Source organism: Mobula birostris, chromosome 22 (genome assembly GCF_030028105.1).
Source record: "Mobula birostris isolate sMobBir1 chromosome 22, sMobBir1.hap1, whole genome shotgun sequence".
Lineage (NCBI taxonomy): Eukaryota > Metazoa > Chordata > Chondrichthyes > Myliobatiformes > Myliobatidae > Mobula > Mobula birostris.
In genome coordinates, this window is record NC_092391.1 from 45,470,846 (window position 1) to 45,490,047 (window position 19,202).

Sequence of the window (19,202 nt, forward strand, 5' to 3'; positions counted from 1 at the left end):
TCCCTGTTCTACAACTTTCCCTAGGATCCTTTTATTCACTGTAAGTCCTGACCTGGTTTACCTTCTCCAAGTGCAACACTTTGTACTTGTCTAAGTTAAATTCATTCATTTGCCCAGTTGATCTAAATCTTATTATAACCTTGGACAATATCTTCATTTTCCATCACACCGCCATTTCTTTGTGTTATCCATAGATTCACAAATCACGCCACCTACACTCTCAACCAAATAGTTATACATCTGATAAATATCAGGGGACCCAGCACCGATCCCTAATGGTCAAAGACCTCCACTCTGAAAAACAGCTCTCCACTACCACCCTCTGATTCCTTTCACTAAGCCAATTTTATATCAATTAGTAAGCTCACTTTCCTGACCAGCCTACCAAGTGGGAACTTATCAAAGGGCTTACTAATGTCAATGTAGGCAATGTGTCCTGCCCTGCCTCATCAACCTTCCCTGTCACCTCCTCAAAAGGTCAATCAAATTCATAGGTACAATTTACACACACAAAGCCATGTTGATAATCCCCAATCAATTCTAGCCTTTCCAAATAGATCCTGTCTCTCAGAATCCTTCCATTAGCTTTCCTACACTTATGTCAGGCTCATTTATGAATGATAAATCCAATACTGAAAGACTGTTTTTTTAATTAACCAGAAGGTAACATAAGATATGAGGCAATAGAAGAAAGGAAGACCAACTTCCTATACTTAAGCAGAACTCAAAAATTGCATTTCTTTTACCACAAATTTCCACTGTGCTCTCACTTGCATATGGTTCATCTCTGAACCATCTCTTTCTGAATCTTTCTCCACCTCAGGGGACAGAGTAGATGACTACTTTGCTGAGCACCTGCTTTCAATCCACCATCCATAAACCCTCCTGTCATCTTACCCATCATCTCCTTTTAGAACAGTGTTGACAGATTTACTCTGTATCTGAAGTGCCCTGTGCAGTAAAAAATTGCTGGTCCTTACCCTCATGTTTTTTCGTGCCTCCGCAGCTTCCCGAGACATCTGAGTTAATGCTGTTAGCTCAGCTTTGTGTGCATCCACAATTACACTGAAGCTGTCCACTTTCTGAGGTACGAAGGCTGCGTCCTGTAAGCATATAGACTCAGGACATCAAATCAGGCATAAGGTGCAACTACCCAACCTGCTCCTGCTGAATCCAAAGAGCCCCTGTTTCTACCATGCTTCAGCATGTCTACACCTGCAGCTGTTTTGCCTGAACAGATACAGACATACTTCCATTGTGTTTAAAATAGAACAGGAAAAGCCCCTGACAAAGAAAGGGAAACAGATGTGGACTTAAAAGAGTGGTCACCTCAAACAGTGGAACTGGAGAGAAATGTTTTCAATTTCTTTCACTGGTTACTCCTCTGATCTCCTCTCACAGGTGATGATAGGACATCAAAAGGGTAAGCAGCATTTTTATATTTCAATATTTTTATTAAATTTCATGAAGAATACAGAATTCATGAGGATGCATATTATGAATCAAAAGAAATAGAATAGTACAGAATGCACTATATTTAAATCATACTATTGCAATCACAGTATCCCATATTCATAATCAAACAAATGAATTAAATTAAATTATAATAGTTTTATTATAAAAAAAATCTACACCCACTACTAAGATCGAAGCTGTTTGGTAAAGAAAGACAAAAACAAAATCCTTATCACATAGTGATTTATGTTATTAGCCAACATCTGTACTTTAATGCCGGATCAAAGGTTTTGAAAATAGTTCAAAAAAGGTCCCCACAGTGTTTGAAAGTCTTGATTAGAATCAGAAATTGAATAACGGATCTTCTCTAAATTTAAGCTTGACATAACATCACGTAACCATTGAGCATGAGTAGGTGGAACATTGTCCTTCCATTTAAGCAACACCGCCCTCCTAGTCTTGAGAGAAATAAAGGCCAATACATGCAAATCAGATGTCTCCAAAGTTATGCCTCTTTCTCCAACAATACCAAACATGGCAGTCAAAGGATTAGGCCTAAAATTCACTTTAAAAAAGTACAGAAAAAGTTTGGAATCCTTCCTTCCAGTATTTTTCAAGACTCAGACATGCCCAAAACATATGAATTAATGAAGCCTCTCCATTGTTACATCTGTCACAACAGGGAGATATATCCGCATAAAAACGAGATAGCTTGTCTTTAGACATGTAAGCCCTGTGGACCACTTTAAATTGTAGGAGGGAGTGACGAGCACATAGTGATGAGCTATTAACCAATTTAAAAATTACATTCCGAGTCTCTTCAGAAATTGAAATCTGTAAATCCTGTTCCCAGGCTTTTTTAATTTTGTCTAAAGGAGCCTCTCTCATTCCCAACAGCATGCCATAAATATTGGATATTGAGCCATTATGAAAAGGTTTCAAATTAAAAACTACATCTATTAAGTTATCAGGACTCATAGGAAACGTATGTAATTGAGATCGCAGAAAGCCTCTAATCTGTAGATATTGAAAAAAGTGGGTATTTGCTAAGTTATATTTAACTGACAGTTGCTCAAAAGAAGAGAGACTCCCTCCAACAAATAAATCTTGGAAGCATTTAATACCCAATCTATCCCATTCTTTAAAAAATACATCAGTAGTAGGTTTAAAAAAATTAGTCAAAATGGGACTAGAGAGAGAAAATCTCAATAAACCAAAATATTTTCTAAACTGTAGCCAGATCCTCAAAGTATGCTTAACTACCAAATTGTCAGTTAATTTATTTATAGATAAAGGAAGTGAGGACCCAAGAAGAGAAATAATAGAAAATTTCATAACAGAATTAGCTTCCAAAGAGACCCATACTGGACAGTCTTCACGGTTAATGTAATATGACCAGAATGTAAGATTTCGTATATTGACTGCCCAATAATAGAACCTAAAATTTGGTAAAGCTAAGCCTCCATTCTCTTTAGCTTTTTGAAAGTGGACTTTGTTTATTCTTCCATATATAAGAAGATAGAATTCAATCAAGAGAATCAAAAAAAAGACTTAGGAATAAAAACAGGTAAGGCCTGAAAAAGGTATATAAATTTAGGCAAAATATTCATTTTAATAGAATTAATTCGTCCAGCCAACGATAGAGAGAGGGGTGGCCAACTAGATAGTGCCATTTTCACATATTTCATTAAGGTAAGAAAATTTTCTTTAAATAGGTGTTTATAATTCTTAGTAATTGTTACACCCAAATAGGTAAATTGATTTCTTAGAATTTTAAAAGGAAGGTTAGTATTAATTGGTACCAAATTATTCAAGGGAAACTGTTCACTCTCATATAAATTCAATTTACATTTTGTATTTTGCAGCATTTTGAGAGAAATTGTCATTCTTGTGGCACTCCAACCTCAACCCTGCAAAGAACACATCTCTCCATCTTTGCTGGAGCATGAATCCAGGCCTGGTTTTGCGTGGCCTCTGCACTGAGCAACTCTACCAACACTAGAGGTGTTATCAGTGTTAAAGTAACTTTAAGGATTCGGTTAAAAGTTAAGTAAAGATTGATATTGTGGGGCCTGGATTGTGGAATTTCACATGGATTGTACAATGTGGTACAGGAATATTAGGATCAAATAGCCACTGATCCCAATGAATCATAAGCTTGAGCATTAACTAATCAGAGTGGAGTTTAATTTTCATTAGTCAGGGTGGTGCCATGATGATATGTCAGAACATACTGATGGGTTGAATAGCCTAATTCTGCTCCCATTTCTTATTTTCATGGATGAAATTATTAATCTGAGCAGCTTACTTCTCCATTACAATTTGGATGCATTGATAATCCATTTGAGGGCATGCTCCAGAAATACAAACTACAGTATTTGGGTGAATTGGCTCCTTATAGTGCCTACCTATTTATTTAAATCCGTTAGTCTTGCGAGACCATGGATCTGCGCCTGGAAAGTCTTCACTCTCCAGGGCCCAGGCCTGGGCAAGGTTGTATGGAAGACTGGCATGCTGCAAAGTCTCCCCTCTCCACAACACCAATGTTGTCCAAGGGAACACCAGTGTTGTCACAGAGCAATGTGTGGTTAAGTGCCTTGCTGAAGGACACAACAGGCTGCCTCGGCTGGGGCTCGAGCTCACGATCTTCAGATCTCTAGTCCAATGCCTTAACCACTTGGCCACGTGCCTACCTATGGACCAGTGGTTTTATTTCTTCATTGTACTAGGTAACATGAAGTTTCATGATAGTTCTTTCCCCACCAGAACTGACATACAGTGGGTCTTACTGTGCCCACATCAAAACGTGACAGAACGATTCTCATCAGCACTGGACCTCATTATCGTAGAGTAACAGACCAGTATCCCCTAATTTTATACAATATCAGGCCACTATGCCCCTGTGTTGTACAGGGACAGAGCCATATCCAACAACTGAAATTCAATATTATCTACTTGTGTTATAACAGTGTTGCCCAATTACAGACCCAGCCATATTAGTACTGTGCCTCAGCATTATACTGTAACAGACTATACTGACCAATATGATACTTCAGCATTACATAGCAATAGCCAATACAGAACCCCAAACTGATGGCACCAGTAAGTGCCGACTGTCCGCGTGCAGCTCCGATGGGAATCAACAAGTATTCTCATTTAGGACTACGACAGCTGAAATCTACAGTCACAGCTATGGGTACTGCAGTAAGCAACATTGTCTTAGGATGTTTAAAAATCTATTGATCCTCAAAATCAGTGGACCCCAGACCTCAGAACATGGTGCACAGACATGGCAGTTTTGTCTCAGTCCAGTTCACATGACTTGGAACATCATGCATTCAATTCAAATGTCACCTATTTTGTCTGCTGAGGGGGTTTTCCACCGTCATCCTGGTAAAGGTGTATATTCCACCTCTGTCCAATGACAGGCAGGCAGGCACTAGAGGAGCTGAGCACCATGATCAGCGGTCACAAAGCAGCGCGCCCTGATGCCTTCCCAATCATTGCCCGGAATTCCAGGCCAGCTTGAAGAAATCTCTGAACAGTTATCAGCAATGTATCACCTGTAGAACCAGAGGAGTCAACACACTTGACCATTGTTATACCACCTTCAAGGATGCTTACAGTGCCATCCCAAGCCCACACATTGCAAAGTCCCATCACCAGGCTCTAACTCTACTCCCAGCATACAGGCAGAGACTCAAGACTGCAGTACCAGTGGTGAGGACCAAGGAGGTATGGTCAAGGAAAGTGGAGGAATGCTTACAGGACTGCTTTGGGTTGGTGGACTGGACAATGTTCAGGGATACATCTTTGAATCTGAATGAATACGCCACAGATGTCACCGACTTCATCAAGGCCTATGTGGGTGTGTGTGCCTTTGAAGACATACAGCTCTGACTGAAGTTAGAGACGGAATTAGATGCACGTCAGCTCTGACATGGTTTGCATGCTATTACTCCCCAAAAGGTGAAACCTAACATCATAAATGACTATGATGCTTCATTGCCAGATGAGCTAAATACCTTTTATGCACACTTTGAGAAGGAGAATAAAACTACACCTTTGCAAATCGCTGCAGCATCTGGTGACCCTGTAATCTCTGTTTTCAAGCCAACATCAGAACAGCTTTCGAGAGGGTTAAATTTTACAAGGTGTCAGGCCCTTATGGTGCTCCTGATAGGGCACTGAAAACCTGTGCCAACCAACTGGTGGGAGTGTTCAAGGATAATTTCAATCTCACTGCTGCAGTAAGCAATGTTGTTTTTATGACATTTAAAATTGCTGGACCCTGAATGGCAGATTGTGGTACACAGTCATGGCAGTTCTATCTCAATCCAATTCACCCAACCTGAAAGTTTCTACCTGCTTCAAAAGGGCAACAATTATACCAATGCACAAGAAGAGCAGGGTGAACTGCCTCAATGACTATTGCCCAGTTGAATTCACATCTACTGTGATGAATTGCTTTGAGATTGGTCATGTCTGGAATCAAAACCTGTCTAAGGACCTGGATCTGCTGCAATTTGCCTATCGTCACAATAGGTCTGCAGTGGATATAATCTCACTGGCTTTCCACTCGGTCTTTGACCACCGAGACAATAGCAATACCGATGCCAGGCTAGTGTTTATTGATTACAGCTCAGCGTTCAACACTATCATACCCTCAGTACCAATCAACAAGCTCCAAAACTGGGGCCTCTGTACCTGGATCCTTAACCTCCTCATCAGGAGACCACAGTAAGAGTTGATTGGAAATAAGGTCTCTTCCCTGCTGACCATCAACACTGGTACACCTCAAGGATGCGTGCTTAGCTCACTGCTAGGCACAGCTCAAACGCCATCAATAGATTTGCCGATGACACAACTATTGTTGGTAGAATTTCGGATGGTGACAAGGAGGTGTACAGAAGTGAGAAAGATCGGCTGGTTCAGTGGTGTCACAACCATAACCTTGCAGTCAAGGTCAGTAAGACCAAATAACTAATTGTGGACTTCAGGAAGGGGAAGTCAAGGGAACATACACCAGTCCTCATCGAGGGATCAGCAGTGGAAAGGGTGAGCAGTATCAAGTTCCTGGGTGTCAACATTTGTAGAGATCTACAGGCATCCCAGACCCAACATATTGATGCAATTACAAAGAAGCACAACAGTAGCTATATTTCATTAGGAGTTTGAAGAGACTTAGTATGACACCAAAGATTTTTGCAAATTTCGACAGATATACTGCGGAAAGCATTACCGTCTGGCATGGAAAGGCCATTGCATGGGATAGGAAGAAGCTGCAGAAGTTGCAAATTCAGCCAGCTCCATCATGGGCACTAGCTCCCCAGCATCGAGGACATCTTCAAATGGCAATGCCTTAAAAAGGAGGCATCCATTGTTAAGGAACCTCATTATCCAGAACATGCCCACTTCTCATTGCTAGGAGATGGTAGAAGAGCCGGAAGACAAACACTCAATGTTTTAGGAACAACTTCTCCTTCACCATCAGATTTTTGAATGGACAAAGATCCCATGTACACTACCTCACTATTTTCTTGTACTAATTTTGAAATTTTTAAAAATATACTTCTTATTACAATTAATGTTTTTTATATTATGTATTGCAATTGACACCCCTTTTTACTGAGATGCGACTCGTTAGCCCCTCACTAACAACCAGTGGACTCAGCGGTGAGAAAACCACCTTTCTCAGACTTCATTCGCCTAGTGTCGGTATGACTTGGGTTCCACCAAAACTGGGAAGTTGGGATGTCTCGATCACCCGAACCTGGATTTGTGCTTATATTGCCCCCATGTAATTAGCTGTCAGCAGGAAATAACAGATTGTATATTGCATTCAATTATAAGGAAAGTAAAGTTACAAATTTCAGCTTTATCGAAGTTAGTAGGAAAAAGAAAAAAAAATAAAAAAGACCCATTACAGTTAACGCGGACCAAATGTGCACTAAGTTGGAGCTCATCTTGAAGTTGTCTTTAACTCACATGTTGGACCCACGGTCTGCGTGAAAACACACACCACCTTCTGACTGTTGCTCAAAATCTATCTCGTACAAACAGGCTCCCCCAGGGGAGTATTGGTCCTTTCTCCTTGAAGCCATTCATCTGCACAAAGCACCTTGTCCAACAGAGATGGCATCCTCAGCCATCTTGCTTGTCTTCTCCCAGCTTCCGCCAAAAAGATCTCAACACACACCAGTGTCCATCACAAAAACCTCTCTGCCCAGCGTTCTCCCAATTCCACCAACCTGAATGGCTGAAACGACATTCCTTATCTTTTAGCTCAAACCCAAATATGGTAAAAAGTAGAACAGACTGCTCTTACAGAACTGCTAAAATGAAATACCTACAGCACAGCAGTAAAAATCTTAACCAGGGTGTTAAACAATGTATTGCTGCCAGAAAACAAATTTCATGACATAAACATGAGGTATGGCCAGTGATATTGAACCTGATAATAATGTACCCCAATACTATACAGTCACAAAATCTGTCTAGCAGTACAGCATATCAAAATTATACAATGACATATCCATACCAACCAATAAAAAAACCACTATTTTCCATTGTAATGTGCAAGTTCCATAATTCCACTCAGCCGGGCTAATACACTTTCAAGAGACAGGGCCATGTGTGTTTGGACAGAATAACAGCAATTTTTGTAAACTATCTGAATGCCAGGTGTAAGATCCTTGCAACGTTTAATATAATTGCAACTGTATAAACACTGAAGTCGATATTAAGATCACATTCCCTCACTCACCCTGTGCAAACACTCCAGAATGTCCTGGTACATCTGATAAATCTGTTTCGCAACACGGATTTTAGTATCCATCTTCTCTATTTTATTCTCAATCTGACGGATTGTCTACAAATAAAGAAGAGAATAAAGAGCAATTGGAGAGAACAATCCGAACGCAGGTGAGGATAACTCTTCTGAGGAAATTCATACTGGGGACCAGGTGAAAGGTCATAGATTTTCTGCAACAAGAAAGTTAGGTAGTTTTGCACTGAGGATTACAGAAACAAAGCCACAGACTACTTATTTCAAGGGAAATAGAATATAAACGCAAGGAGATAATACTGAGGCCTTATAAGCCACTAGTCAGGCTGCACTTGAGAGTACTGTCAACAGTTTTGGGCCCCATATCTCAGAAAGGATGTGTTGACATTGGAGAGAATCCAGAGGAGGTTCACGAGGATGATTCTGAGAATGAAGGGGTTAACACATGAGGAGTGTTTGGTAGCTATGGACCCATACTTACTGGAACTTAGAAGAATGCGGAGGGATCTCATTGAAACCTACGGAATGTTGAAAGGACTAGATAGGATGGATGTGGAGAGGATATTTCCTATGATGGAGATATCCAGAACTAGAGGGTACAGCCTCAAAATTGAGGGGTGACCTTTTAGAACAGAGGTAAGAGTCGTGAATCTGTGGAATGCTCTCGTACAGACTGCAGTGGAGGCCAAGCCTGTGGATATACCTAATGCGGAAGTTGATAGTTTCCTGATCGGTCAGAGCATCAAAGGATACGGCGAGAAGACAGGTGTATGGAGATGAATGGGATCCAGGATCAGCTACAATGGAATGGTGGAGCAGACTGAATGGCCTAATTCTGCTCCTATGTCTTATGGTCTTGTGGACTATTGTTTAGATTGGGGCACAAACAGATGAATGATCAGTCCTACCATTCCTTATTCAAGACAAGGCATATTCTGAGAATCTAAGAACAAATTGCACCACAGGAGGAGGAGGCCATCATCCCTGTGCTGGAGTACAAAGAATTCTCCAGCTTAATCACATCTTCCAGCGCTCAGCCCGTAGCCCTGCTACTCATGGCTCTTCCAACATATATCTAAAAACCATTTAAACATAATGAGAATTTCTGTCTCTGTCAGCTCTCAGACGGTTTGTTCTAGATACATAACACCCTCTGGCTGAAAATAATTTCTTCAGCTCCCTTCTAATCCTTTCACCAATTAATCTGTGGTCACACTTTTTGATCACTCCACGAAAAGAAATGTTCCTACTTAGTCTACATGAGTTTATTGATCTCTATTAAGACTCCCCTCAGACCCCAAAGAAAATAATCTTCAGAACTGGTAAAAGGTCATCCATCTAAAGCATTAATTCTGTTTCCCTCTCCACAGATGCTGTCTGATCCATGAGTATCTCCAGCATTTTCTGCTCTTAAGCTTAGCTTCCTCAGCAACTGAACTTGATAAGCCAAAATTGACCAGGGGATGGTCAACAGTTAAAGATATCTTTGGACAGAGATAGGCCACTCTGTGACAACCTGTTTTCAGCAGGCTGCAAACATCGCGAGAGGTCGTTTGTTGGTGATGTTGCGCGAGGTTTAAATAGACCTCTGGGTCTTTCAAAACTTTTCCGGGGATTCATTTATCGCAACAGGTCAATCATTGGTGAAGCAGCATGAGGTTTAAAAGGAGCTTGGGGCCTTTCGCAATCTCCTAAGCAATAGGCAGGGGCCAGTAAAAAGAAGTGAGGTGTAAGTGGAGCAGCATTTGTGTGAGTGGGCCAGTGTTAGAGTGGCCAGGCTCCGATTCAACAGGCACGGCTACAGCTTAAGCTTGAGAAGTAAAAGGTATAACCAGTGTATGCGGGATGATAACTTAGGCAGTGCAATACTCCTGTGAGATGTGGGATTTCAGGGTACCTAATCGTCTTCCTGATGGCTACACTTGCAGGAAGCGCATCCGACTTCGGCTCCTGGCTGACAAGGTCAAGGAACTGGAGCAGGAGTGGGATATACTCAGGACTATCTGAAAACCTCATAGATGAAACTTTTACTGACATGGTCACTTTTACTGAATAAAGGCTTCAGAGAGTAGGTGGGTGACCACCAGGAGAATCAAGGGGAGTAGCAGTCAGTGCAGGGTTCCCTGTGGCCATTCCCTTCATCAAGAAATATACCCCTCTTCATACTGCTGGGGGGGGGGGGGGGAGCGGAATTGACCTTTCAGGGTACAGCAGCAGCAACCAGACTAGTGGCACTGTGGCCAGCAAGGAAGGGTAAGGTCAGGCAGAGTGATTGTGATAGGAGACTCGATTAGGGGACAGACAGCAAATTCTGTGCCTGTGAAAGAGACGCCAGGATGGTGTGTTACCTCCCAGGTGCTAGGGTCCGGGATATCTCAGAGCCACTGCAGAACATGTTCAGGTGGATGGGTGAGCAGCCAGAGGTCATGGTGCACACTGGCACCAATGACATAGGTAGGTAGAAGAGGTCCTGTGCAGTGAGTATAGAGACTTAGGGAAGAGGCTGAGAAAAAGAACCTCGAAAGCAGTAATCCCTGAATTACTCCCAGTACCATGTGCTAGTCAGGGCAGGATAAGATGATAGTACAGATGAGTGAATGGCTAAGGAAGTGGTGCATGGTTTCAGATTTCTGGACCATTGGGACTTCTTCTGGGGAAGATACTGTACAAAAATGACAGCTTACACCAAGACCCCAGGGGGACCAATATTCTTGTGGGCAGGTTTGCTAGGGCTGTTGGGGAGGATTAATTTGGTAAGGTGATGGGAGCTGGAGTGATACGGCTGAGGATAGGGCAGTTGGTATACAAGTCAACCCATTATGTAGTAACACACATCAAAGTTGCTGGTGAACGCAGCAGGCCAAGCAGCATCTGTAAGAATCTGTAGGATTCATTTAGTCCTGACGAAGGGTCTCGGCCTGAAATGTCAACTGCACCTCTTCCTACAGATGCTGCTTGGCCTGCTGCGTTCACCAGCAACTTTGAGGTGTGTTGCTTGAAATTCCAGCGTCTGCAGAATTCCTGTTGTTTCCATTATGTAGTAAGACTGTGAGGAAGGACAGGCAGATGATAGGGTAAAATTGCAGTCAGTGGAATGAGTTGAAGTGTAATATGGGGGCAAAATCAAAAAAATTATGATTACAGGACTGAGAGTGTTCTATTTGAATGCACATGGCATACAGATTAAGGTACATGAGATTGGCACGTATAAGGTTATGTACATCGTGGCTGAAAGAAAATCAATACTGGGTGCTTTAACATCGAAAGATACACATTGTATTGAAAGGACAGGCAGGTAGGCAGAGCGGGGTGGGTTGGCTCTGTTGGTAAAAATTAAATCAAATCCTTAGGAAGATGGGACATAGAATCAGAAGATAAATAATCCTTGCGGGTAGAGTTAAGAAATTGCAAGGGTAAAAGTACTCTGTCAGGAGTTATATACAGGCCTCTAAACAGTAGCTATGTTTTGGGATACAAATTACAATGGGAAATAGAAAAAGCATGTACTAAGAGCAATGTTATGATAGTCATGGGGAATTTCAATATGCAGGTAAAAATCTTAGGCGCATATATATAGCTAGAGTGCCTAAGACTTTTCCATAGTACTACAGTAATTTTATGTATTGCACTGTACTGCTGTCACAAAAAAAGCAAATTTCATGACATATGCGAGTGATGATAAACCTGATTCTGATATGAGTCTCTATTGTGGACTGAGAGTGGGAAAGGGGGCAGAGAGAAGGAAATCATCGTTGGGAAAAGGGGAAGGGAGAGGGAGGGAGTGGGAAGCACGAGAGAGACATTCTGTAATGATCAATAATCCAATTGTTTGGAATAAAATGACCTTGCCTGGTGCCTCAGGGCTGGGAGTGTCCGCACCTACGTCACCTACTGGACTGGAACTCCTCCTCTGCCACCTGTCCCACAACCCTCCTGTGGCACTCCACCCTCACCATTCCCAAAATCGTTTTCTCCTGCCAGATTTACAAATGCATTCTCTGCTCCACATTGACAAATATGAAATTATGCAAAAGTCTTAGGCACCCTGGTTACTTTATATATACACATGTATGTACCCAAGACTTTTACACAAATCTGTAGATTGAGAAAATCAGGTGGGTGCTGGATCCCAAGACAGGGAATTTGTAGAATGCCAACCAGATGGCTTTTTAGAACAGCTTGTGGAAAAAGGCAATTCTGGATTAGGTGTTATGTAATGAACCAGATTTGATCAGGGAGCTTAAGGTAAAGGCACCCTTAGGAGCCAATGATCATAATATGATAGAATTCACTCTGCATGCAGTTTGAGAGGAAGATAAAGTCAGATGTATCGGTATTATAGTGGAGTAAAGGGAATCACAGAGGCATGAGAGAGGAGCTGGCCAAAATTGATTGGAATGGAATACCAGCAGGGACGACAGCAGAACAGAAATGGCTGAAGTTTCTGGGGGCAAATCAAAAGGTGCAGGATAGATACATCCCAAAGAAGAAGGAGGAAGGATGAATGAGGTAACCATGGCTAACAATGGAAGTCAAAGATAGCATAAAAGCAAAATAGAGAGCAGATAATACAGCAAAAATTAGTGGGAAGTTAAAAGAATGGAAGGATTTTAAAAACCAGCAGAAGGCAACTGAAAAAAACCATAAAGAGAGAAAAGATGAAATAGGAAGGTAAGCGAGCCAATAACATAAAAAGGATACCGAAAGTCCTTTCAGATTTAATGAGTAAAAGAGAGGGGAGAGTGGATATCAGAGTGCTGGATAATGATGCTGGAGAGGTAGTAAATGGGGACAATGAAGTGGCAAACAAACTTAATAAGTATTTTGCACCAACCCACTGTAGAAGACACTAACAGTATGCCGGAAGTTCCAGTGCCGGGGGTAGAAGCAAGTGTAGTTGCTATTACTAAGGAGAAGATGGTTGGAAAGCTGAAAGATCTGAAGGTAGATGAGGGGAAAGGTTATTAAGGTGTGTTATGTACTGAACTGGATTTGATTAGGGAGCTTAAGGTAAAGGTACCCTTAGGAGACAGTGATCGTAATACAAAAGACCTCACCCTGCAATATGAGAGGGAGAAACTAATGTCAGATGGACCAGTATTACATTGGAATAAAGGAAATTATAGAGGCATGGGAGAGGAGCTGGCCAAAGTTGATTGGAAGGGGACGTTAGCAGGGATGCACGAGAAAAGCAATGGCTGGAGCTTCTGGGAGAAATTTGGAAGACAGAGGATAGATACATTCCCAAGAAGTAGTATTCTAAAGGCAGGATGACGCAATTATGGCTGACAAGGGAAATGAAAAACCATCATAAAAGCAAAAGTTAAGGTATACAACAGAGCAAAAATTAGTGGGAAGTTAGAGGACTTGGAAGTGTTTAAAACCTAACAGAGAAAAAGCCATTCGGAGGGAAAAGATGAAATATGAAGAGGATACCAAAACCCTTTCTTCAGATATATAAAAAGTAAAAGATAATGAAGAGTACAGCATTGGACCGCTGGAAAATGATGCTGGAGAGGTAGTAAGGGGGACAAGGAAATGGTGGATGAACTAATATTTTGCATCTGTCTTCACTGTGGAAGACACCAGCAGTATGCCAGAAGTTCAAGTGTCAGGGGGCAGAAGTGAGTGCAATTGCTGTTACTGGGGAGAAGGTGCTTGGGAAGCTGAAAGGACTGGTGTGGACTACAGGAGGAGTGGAGACAGGCTAGCCCCTATAGACATCAATGGATTTGGGGTTGAGAGGGTGAACAGTTCTAAATTCCTCAGCATAAATATCACTGAGGATCTCAAGTGGTCTGTACATACCGGCTGTGTGCTGAAAAAGGCACAACAACACCTCTTTCACCTCAGACAGTTGAAGAAGTTTGGTATGGGTCCTCAAATCCTAAGAACTTTCTATAGGGGCACAACTGAGAGCATCCTGACTGGCTGCATCATTGCCTGGTATGGGAACTGTACTTCTCTCAATCGCAGGACTCTGCAGAGAGTGGTGCGGACAGCCCAGTGCATCTGGATGTGAACTTCCCACTATTCAGGTCATTTACAAAGACAAGTGTGTAAAAAGAACCCGAAGGATCATTGGGACCTGAGTCACCCCAACCACAAACTGTTCCAGCTGCTACCATCTGGGAAACGGTACTGCAGCATAAAAGCCAGGACCAACAGGCTCTTCCACCAGGACATCAGACTGATTAATTCATGCTGACACAACTATATTTTTATGTTATATTGACTGTCCTGTTGTACATACTATTTATTATAAATTACTATACATTGCACATTTAGATGGAGATGTAACGTAAAGATTTTTACTCCTCACGTATATGAAGGATGTCAGTAATAAAGTCAATTCAACTCAATAAGACACTGAGGTGAATTGCTCGGAGAGTTCAAAAGCCAGAAGCAGAATTAGTGCACAAGGGAATGGCCATTTAAGACTAGGGTGAAAATATCATCATGGTCTAATTCTTTGGAATTACCTCATGGAGTTGTGGAACTTCAGTCATTTGTCTGAGATTGATATATTTTTGGATATTGAAAGGATCCAAGACTATGGTAATCAGATGAGAAAGCAGACTAGAGACACAGAAATTGCTATGTTCTTACTGAATTCTGGACCAAATAGAAAGGATTGTATGGCCTGCTCCTGGGAGTACTTATTATGAGATATAGAATATAACAGTTGTCATAAATCTGAAATACCGGAATTCTTCAGAAGATTGACTTGCATTAGTGGGAAGAGAAAAATTGAGTCACATCAGAACTAGTTGACCCTGATATAAAATCTCTGGGGCTGCAAGTCCGTAAAGTTGTAATTTTGAGTCTCCAGAGCTGTAAGTGCTCAGGCAGAAGAAGAGTGCTGAAGGTAAAAGATGGCAAATGTTCGAATCTGGAACAAAAAACAGAATGCTGCAAGAACTCTGCACGTCAGGCAGCATTGGTAGAGGCAAAAGATGTAAATTACCGCTTCAGTTTAAGACCCTTGATCAGAACTGAGAAGGAAGAAGTAAGATTGCCTGTGTATAACAGTATGAGGGAGGGACAGGACAGAGGTTGGTAGGCACTAAGTGAAACCAGATGGGGAGCAGGTGAAATACAGATGAAATCAAATGGGGAGAAAAGGAGGGGAAAGTGGATGGGATACGTGAACAGGTAGCTGAACCAATGAGTGTATATTGGATAAGAACACCAGTGCTAGCTTTGGGCTATCTTGAAAAGGAAAATTCAAAGTTCATACTGTAAGCTGCCTAAGTGAAAAATGAGAAATTGAGATATTGAGCATTGTTGCTCAAACTTACATTGAGCTTCACTAGAATAACATGGGAATCAAAGCTCAAGTGGAAGTGGAAAAGAGAATTAAAGTAACAGGCAGCTAGAAACTTAGGGTTGTCCTTGTGGTCTGAACTGAGATATTCAACAAAGAATGCATCAAACCAGAACGTGAACAGATGTTTCATTATACTTTTGTTTTAAATTGCAGGACAATGATGAACAATGGTTTTCAAAGAATCATGTTTCATTTTGTTTCTTTCTTGAACAGCCAGTAGAAATGTGATAACGATTAGGACCAAGTTTGCTATAAGTTTTGGCCAAGTGTTGTAGAAACATTGATAGATGTGGTGGGTGTAAAGAGCAAGTTAAAAAATATAACAAAGAAAACTACCTGAAGATCATTGCGCTCCTCTTCATCAAACTGTGTCTCCTTCTTCATGGTCTTCAAGGTTTGCGTGAGGTCCATCAAAATCCTTTGTCGTTTCTTAACTTCATAGCAGTTTAAATTGTACAGGTTTACAGTGTCATACAGATGCTTATTCAGTAACTCCTTGGAATCCTACAGTTTCAGATAGATGAGGAGAGAGGGGGAAGGGGGAGAAAACAAGACCAAAAAATAACAGTGGTTCTAACTTCAAGATAGCCAAATACAAACTGAAAGTAACCTTTCCTCCATTAATTCATAGATGCTCACCCATTAGGTCTATATCAATATTTGTATTTAGTAGTGACAGTACTCCAATGTTCAACAAATGCGATGCTACTGAGTTGTCTTCCTGTATCTGCCTCAAACACTGAACTAGATGCTGAGAACCTCTGGAATTTTAAACAGGGCAATTCAGATTGACAAATCTGATTGGGTCTATCCCTGTACATTTCATCATTAGTGCTCATGGCCTAACTGCACTGCACCTATTTTTTTTTTGCCATAGGCTCATCTTCTCTCTACCCAAGGCCAATTGGAATTGATGAGCCCTTGTCACTAATTGTACAGGACTGCTTGTCAAGTAGTCCTTTGAGAGAAAGGTCTTACTCCTGGAATGTTCACAGTAGAAGCCTGGAAGTTCATCTTGAATTCCTGGAGATTCCACAGGAAACCTTTAAGCAAATTTAGTAGGGCTTGGGACACAAATTAGATGAACATTAAGGACAAGGTTCCTTCAAATTCTGAACTAGTGTAAAACCAGATGAAGGGTTCTGACCCAAAATCTTGACTGTCCACTTTCATCCATAGATGCTGTCTGACCCACTGATGTTTCTCCAGAATTTTCTGTGTTACTATAGATTTCCAGCATCTGCAGCCTCCTTTACGTTGCCATAGAGGTAAACTAGTTGGTAGAGTACATTGCAAATATTTTAATGCAAAGAACCTGACTGATAAGGCAAAAGAACTTGGAGTATTTATCAGGGGACAGGAAAATGACATACTTACATTCACTAAAACATGGATGAGAAATGGGGAGCTCAACTTTCCAGAATATAGAAGTTTAGGACATGGATATGAAAGAGGAGGGGACAGTGTATTATTGATCAAGGAGACTATCAGTAAAGATGGAGAATGCCTTTGAAGGCTCTTTAAATCCAGTGGTATGGATAGAGCTTAGACATAAAATAAAAAGGTATAATCACTCTGCTGGTAGTGTACTACAGGTCTCCCAACAGACCTTGAGATGCACCAGTATTGATTGTCAGTGAGGAGATGTTATTTCCAATCCATACCGACTGTGGTCTCCCATTAAGGAAGTCAAGGATCCAGTTGCAGAGGGAAGTACAGAGGCCCAGGTTTTGGAGCTTATTTATTAGTACTGAGGGCACAGCTCCAGTGAGCTGTAATCAATAAACAGCAGAAGAGGCCAGGTGATACAAGGCTGAGTGGACAGCCAGTGACTCTGCATCTGCTGTAGACCCATTGTGGCGAAAGGCAAATTGCAGTGGATCCAGGTCCTTGTTTAGGCAGGAGTTGATTCTGGCCACAACCAACCTCTCAAAAGCACCTCATCACAGTAGATGTGAGTGCAACTGGATGATAGTCATTGAGGTAAGTCACCCTTTTCTTCTTGAGCACTGGTATAATTGCCACCCTTTTCAAACAGGTGGAAACCTTGAACTGCAGCAGTGAGGGACTGAAGATGTCCTTGAACACTCTCTTCAGTTGATTGGCACAGGTTTTCAGTGCTCTACCAGATACACCACAGGACCTGATGCTTTATGAGGTTTTACCCTTTTGCAAGATGTTCCAGGACAGAGATCACAGGGTCACCAGATGCTGCAGGGATTCGCACAAGTGTAGTTTTATTCTTCCTTTCAAAGCATGCATAAAAGACATTGAGTTCATCTGGCAATAAAGCATCATAACCATTTATGATGTTAGGTTTTGCCTTGTAGGGAATAAAGGCCTGCAAACCCTGACAGAGCTGATGTGCATCCAATTCCATCTCTAACTTCAATCAGACTTGCTTTTATCAGTCTTAAAATAGCCTTCCACAGGTTGTACTTAGACTTCTTGTACACTGGTCTTGAAATCCACAGATCTAGCCCTCGGCAGACTACGAATTTCCTGGTTCATCCATGGCTTTTGGTTTGGGTATGTCTGCTATGTTCTCCAAGGCACACACTTATCCACAGTCTTGGTGAAGTTATTGACAACTGTGGTATACTTATTCAGATATGAAGATGAATCCCTGAATATTATCCAGTCCACCAGCTCAAAGCAGTGCTGTAAGCACTTCTCCACCTTCCTCGCCCTTCTTGGTCCTCACCACTGGTGCTGTGGTCTTTAGTTTCTGCCTATACAGCAGGAGTAGAAGTACAGCCAGGTGATTGGACGAAAAGTGTGGGCGAGGGATGGCATTCTTGATGGTGGTATTACAGAGATCAAGACTCCTTGAAATCCCCAGCAATGATAGAGAAGGTTTTCCAGGTGTGCTGCTTCATGACTGCTGATCAGTGCTCAGCTTCTTCAGTGCCTGCCTGTCATTGGTCTGAGGTGAAATGGACACTGCTTCCAGTATGATGGCGGAAAATTTCCTCTGCAGATAAAATGGACAACATTTGATCACTACATGCTCTAGGCTGGGTGAACAGAATTGAGAGAGAACTGACATGCCTGTGCATCACAATGAGTTAATCATTACGCATACTCTACCTTTAAAAGACTGAGATGTCCTATCTTTGCAGAGAAATGATGAAGCCATTGGGCTGCAGCACTGGTCTAAAATGGTAATGGTGAGCCATGTTTCCATGAAGCAAAGTAACAGATGTCCCTGATGTCCCTTTGGTACTGCAATCTTGCTCTGAGGTCTTCAGTTTTATTTTCTAGAGACTGTACATTTGCCAGCAGAATAGTTTGATCAGGGTTTCTATAATTACATTTGTATGGATGATACCATGTATGGATCAAATAAACACAGCAGCTAATTTGAATCGAATTCAGAAACTTCCACAATTTTCACAGAAACTTAAAGGCTTTACCTGGTTGGAAATTAAATATCTATTAAGTGTGTTTCAATCATAACTGTAGACCGGTTTGTCTTCTGCACTTCTGCTTCCTTACAGGGAAACTGTACTCATTACCTAAGAATGCAGTCCAAAATCTGCCAATTTTGAGTATCGAAAGATTTTTAAAACTTCTTAAAACGATGCTGCTTACTTAAGTACCCATGGCTGGTACTGTGGAAATAAATGA

At 41.5% G+C, this 19,202-nt stretch overlaps 1 protein-coding gene across 1 annotated transcript in view; it reads right to left on the minus strand.

Moving 5' to 3' along the window:
* Positions 1 to 19,202, minus strand: part of LOC140186439 (coiled-coil domain-containing protein 183-like) — a 63,153-nt gene that overhangs the window by 22,641 nt on the left and 21,310 nt on the right. Inside the window, exons 4-6 of the mRNA XM_072240710.1 lie at positions 15,909 to 16,076; positions 8,222 to 8,326; positions 981 to 1,103 (exon numbers count right to left, since the gene is read on the minus strand). Of these exons, the coding sequence (XP_072096811.1) occupies positions 981 to 1,103; positions 8,222 to 8,326; positions 15,909 to 16,076 (396 nt within the window). The remainder of the gene's footprint in view (positions 1 to 980; positions 1,104 to 8,221; positions 8,327 to 15,908; positions 16,077 to 19,202) is intronic.